General features: G+C 40.7%; 1 protein-coding gene across 1 annotated transcript; it reads right to left on the reverse strand.

The window, feature by feature from the left end:
- Nucleotides 1–814: 814 nt before the first annotated feature.
- Nucleotides 815–3,533, reverse strand: epcam (epithelial cell adhesion molecule). Its single transcript, XM_072676856.1, has 9 exons — nt 3,182–3,533; nt 2,726–2,827; nt 2,323–2,581; nt 2,109–2,180; nt 1,943–2,006; nt 1,746–1,847; nt 1,443–1,640; nt 1,285–1,326; nt 815–1,173 (listed from the first exon to the last, which is right to left on the reverse strand). The coding sequence occupies exons 1-9, from the start codon at nt 3,240–3,242 to the stop codon at nt 1,147–1,149; spliced, it is 927 nt and encodes a 308-aa protein (XP_072532957.1). The 5' UTR covers nt 3,243–3,533; the 3' UTR covers nt 815–1,146.
- Nucleotides 3,534–5,219: the final 1,686 nt, after the last annotated feature.

The following is a 5,219-nucleotide window of genomic DNA, read 5'->3' on the forward strand; positions in this document are numbered from 1 at the left end:
ACAAATGTACATCAGGTGGGTCATGGCTGGAACCTTAAAGACAAAGGACTGAAAAGTGCACTAGAATCAGAGGGAACACCAGCAGCAGCCAACTTCAAGAAGCCAGGGCTTCCGAAGTATGAGCACATCAGATGGAATTTACATAGGACCAACACAAGTCACCACAAACTATGTACAAGAAGGGACATGATATGGAATCCTTCACCAGGTTTCCAGTTACAAGACTGTGGCAGAGAGGGGAAAAAAAAAAAAAAAAAAAACCACACACTATTGTGCTTGGGTAACAGAACAGTCAGTGTGTATGAAAGGAGGGGGAAGAGCCTAGGACTCGTAAGGCCAGTTTTCTGAACGCAGTCTCGGCTAAAGTTTCGCAGACACTTCATTCTTTAAACGAGGGCTTCTTTGCCATCCAGAAAACAAATGGGAGAAACTCCCAGCTTGGGTCAAATTTACACACAACCCAGCACACCAAGAAGCCAGTTAAGAAATTAAACAGCAAGGTTTCAGAAACACCTTAAGTTTACAATACAGGTTTGGGGGAGAAAAAAAAAAAAAAAAAAAAAAAAAAAAAAAAAAAAAGTGTATTAGGAAGTCCCTGCAGGCATTCAGGTAGTCTCTATGGGAGAAGAGACTCCACCCTTCCCATCCCCCACGAAACCTGCAGGGTTTTTCCACAGCCTCAACCCAAGCACGGCTCCATCTCAGGACTCTATACTATAGGAAAGAGTAACAGCAGTTTTTGGACCAACTCAGAATTACAGCCCAACAGAACAGGAGAGACAAAACCCATGATACAGATTTGTTTAGTAGACAATTTTATTAAAAACATTGACAAACTGTACAGAACATTAATTCCACTCAATATTTATTGAGACATGTAATTAAATATCTAGAAGAACAAAGCAAGCCAGTTTAGACCAACTCCCATCTTCATCCTGACTGGGAGGTAAAGACTGGGCAGCCCATCTAAACGATAGCTTAAGTAACTGTAGGACAGCTGTTTTGTTCACAACTGTAGAGGATGTAACAGGCACACATTTTATTCCCATTTAAAAACATAACCCAACTTTAAAAATGAAGCAATATACACAAGCAGATCCTGGGAAAGCAGTCCAGTGTTAAGACTAAAAAGCCACATGGCTGGTTTTAGGACATTGGCTCCAGCTCTCTGGCCTGTGGAGGAAAAAAAAAAAAAAAAAAAAAAAAAAGCAAATACATGAGCACTCCAAGAAACCTCACATGTATGAGTAGTCAAAGGAACGGCAAATAAATTTAAACAGCTACCTGAGACTTGTAATTGGCCTGCTCTCGTCTCCTGAGGAAGAACTAAAGAAAAAAAACAAAAATCCAGAATGAAGTCAATTAAGCACCACTTGAACATAGGCTGCAAATCATTAGGCTACCAATGCCACCAAAGCTGCTGCACAGGGATCTTTCCTCACCAGAGCAAGGAGTCCAATGACCACAGCCAGGACAACCACCACAATGACAGCAATCACACCGCCGGTCAAATTCTTCATGGTGAATGTGGGAGCCTGCTCGTCAACATAGTACACCAGTATGTCCTCCATGGAGACACCAGTGTTGGCAGTAGAAAGGGAAAACGGCTTTGGATCCATGAACAGGGGCAGGACCTTGATCTAAAAACCAAAAAAAAAAGGCACATCATTCAGGAGATCATTTTCACAAAAAAAAAAAAACAAAAAAAAAAACAAAAAAACAGAACAAGAGCCAGGGGGACCTACATCTTTCTCCATGTAGTAGGCCACACGAGGCAGGTCGATGTCACGATCCTGCCCCAACTGTTTCTTGAGGTCCACAACAATCCGACGAGCAGCCCCATCATACTGGAAGAGCAAATAACCAATCAGGGACAACCTTCACAACTTCAACCATGTAGCATTGGCAAATGCTTACAACCAGTCAAGTAGACCATTCTTACCTCAACATCAGTCACAAACTTCTTGGCAAGGGAATAACGCTCCCCCAGGACATTTTCAATTGCACTGTAGTACATGGAATAAGAAGTTAATACTAGCTGAGAACACCTTTGTCAAGGACTCAAGTTTAAGCAAATGCAACAAAGAAAAAAAAGCCATTTTACATACGTTTTCAGTTGGGAAGCATCAAGTGTAGTAGTGGTGTTCGGTTTTTTGTGAGTCATCTGGAGACGAACCCAGCTGTGTGTAGGGAAGGGGGGAGGGGGGGAGAGAAGATCAGCCAACAAACCTTGGTCCTTCAAAAGCATATTGGAGTAGGTTTATAGCATCAAGCACTAAAGGCAACAGCGACAGATATACAGCATAGTGGAAGAGCACTCACTAGGTCTCCACTGGTTCACATTTGATGTTTTTGTCCCCTTTGTCAGATCTACGGACGCCTGCGCTGTTGACGCACCAGCAGGTCTCTGTGCCATTGCACTGGACAGCCTTGAAGCGGCCATTATTCTCACACTCCGGATCATAAATCCCATCATTATCCACAAAGGCAGTTTCCACTGGCTTTCCACCAATTGTTCTAGTGCTCAATTTATTTCTAGCACGGTACATTTCTGCCTTCATCAGGAAGCACTTAGGTACCACTGCAAGACAGAAAGCAGATGTTAGGTGATTATCCTAGACATTATCGTCATTTTTGGGAAGTCACCCTTCCTGAAACCAAAGACAGAAGCAATGTTCTGAGCAAATATTTAGCAGCTACAGCTACTGTTGTAGCTCACACTTACATTTGGTGCAGTCCAGGGCCTGCTTGTCCCCAGTTCCCACAGGGACCCCACATTGACACGAGCCACCATCACAGATTCCCCATTTCATGGTTTTGCAGGTTCCTGTTCAGAGAAACAAACGAGCTGCTTCAACTGCAACCACAGGTGTGGCCATGAGCCAGGGACATAGCAGCGAATGGGCGTTTCCCTAAACTACAGCAGGTGCGGCCACAACCCCTCCCCCTCTCCTCTTCACAATACAACCCATTTTACAGGCAAAACGAAGCGTTACGAGCCCTGACCGGAAGACTAGGCTATAAAACTACAATTAGCAGCACAAACAAAGCTGATTTTATGATCCGGGTGTCGTAAATCTTTTTTTATTATTAATTTTACACAGTCTACGAGATTACTTAACTCATTTACGAGAGTTATAAACCTTAAAAAAAATAAAAAATAAAAAAAATAAAAACTCACCACACTCGGCAGAGGCTCCAGCGACGAAAGCCAGGAGGCACAACACGATAAGGGTTCTCATCTTGGACGTGAGCTCTGAAGGCAAAAATAATTTTAAAAAATCAGTTTCTGAACTTCTCAAACAAGCTGCTCCCAACAACCAGACGAAAGGCCCTCGTATATGGACGAGAGCTTAGCTCCAAACAACCTGCTCGTCCGCTCAGAAATCACAACAAAGCCAACAAACGAGAAAGGCAGATATAATCCGAAGGAGAAGAGAGAAAGTCCACAAAACCCCAAAACCAACAGCTGCTTAATATAAAAATAATAATAAAAACTCAGAGACAAGCGCAGGCTTATGCTGTCCTCACCTCAGACCTTCTCTGAAATACCGCAAGCGCAAAAGCAGGTGGCAATTATACCTGCCCGAGGTAAGTGACGTCAGGTGAGACCCGGATGTAGGCGGGAAACGCTCTTGTCGCAGGTGTCTCTCGCTTCCGCTCCACCATATATGGCAGAGCACCATATTTGGACATGGGTTTAAACTAAATTATGGTCCACATTGTGCTGAAGTGAGAAACAGCGAGTTTGTTCAGGTAAGAACTTCACCAGCCGGGGACGTTTAAAGAGTACATGTCGGCCAGCGTTTTCTGTATGATCTGTATGATTTCTCTCTGAGGGAGGAATCCGGTCACAGAAACCAGATGAGCAGGTTTGGACTGAGGTGTTGCCTCTAGCTAACCAGCAGAAAGAAGCAGCAACCAGAAAGCTGGGGATTACATTTCAGCAGAAGAAACAGGGGGGAAATGTGGGACCCGGACACGTGACACGCAGGAGCCCAAGAGCCCACCTCGCCCATCATGCCGTGTGTTTGTTTCCCATGTAGCTAGATGATTCCTCACATTTCCCACCCTTCCTCCTCAGAGATACCATCAAACCCCGAAACTGACGTCACACTCCCTGTCTGCAGTTTCGGAGCAGACCGCATGGATACCAAATTTGCCTGAATGTGATCACAGGCCGGAAGAGAAGCAGCTCACACCTTTTAGTTAAAGTAAAACCACGTACTACCTCAAAATGCTCACTTCAGATATGTTTACAGTGTCTACACCTTAAAACCAAAAGGTAATGTACAGGAGCAGGAGCAGTCCTGACTCTCCAGGTGCAAACAAGCTACATGTTCCCTCAAAGGTACAGCATGGTAATCAAGGTGCACTTATGTACATTAAACAAGTTTCGGTACTAGGTAGTATTACTTTTTCTACCTTAATGTTTTAAAACAGATAGATAAAAACATATTGACACTGTCACACAAAAACATTGTATCTCCAAAATAGCATCTGTAGAGGAGAAGAAAAAACACTACATTTCAATGGAAGTCAGTCTAAATGTCTATAAAAGTATTTATTTTATATATTATTATTTTTCATCTTTTTTTTTGCGACCAAAATGCAAAATTTACAATCCAAAAAATCCCCCTAGGACAATGTGTTGAAACTTTTTTATGAAACTTTTTTTTTACACTGTATACTTTTATATAATCTATACGTATAATAATAAACATATATATAATGAATAGAGATATATATATATATGTAAAAATATATATATAAATATAAATACAAAATCTATCAAACATTTTTTTACACTCAAAGACATAATATACATAATGAATATCTATAAAATATAAAACAAAATAATTTATCAACTTCTATCTATAATCAAAAATCAATAATCTATCAACTTATTTTTTACAGTGAAAGACTTATAGAATATACATAAGGAAAATGCATAATTTAAAAAATAACTATAAATATAAAATCTATTGTTTACACTCAGACTTACAGAATATACGTAATGAATATTATTTAATGTAAAAAAAAAAGGTATAAATAAATATAGAATTTTATGGTGTGTGGTGAAGCTCTATGAAGGCTATTAATGTTAAAGATATATATTAATATATGTATTAATAAGTACAGCATGTCTGTTGTCTAGTTCATTTTCAGAAATGTGTTATTTAATTGTGCCCTGGTAATTGAAAGTCTGGTATTAGGCT

Source organism: Salminus brasiliensis, chromosome 4 (genome assembly GCF_030463535.1).
Source record: "Salminus brasiliensis chromosome 4, fSalBra1.hap2, whole genome shotgun sequence".
In the NCBI taxonomy this organism is placed as follows: Eukaryota; Metazoa; Chordata; class Actinopteri; order Characiformes; family Bryconidae; genus Salminus; species Salminus brasiliensis.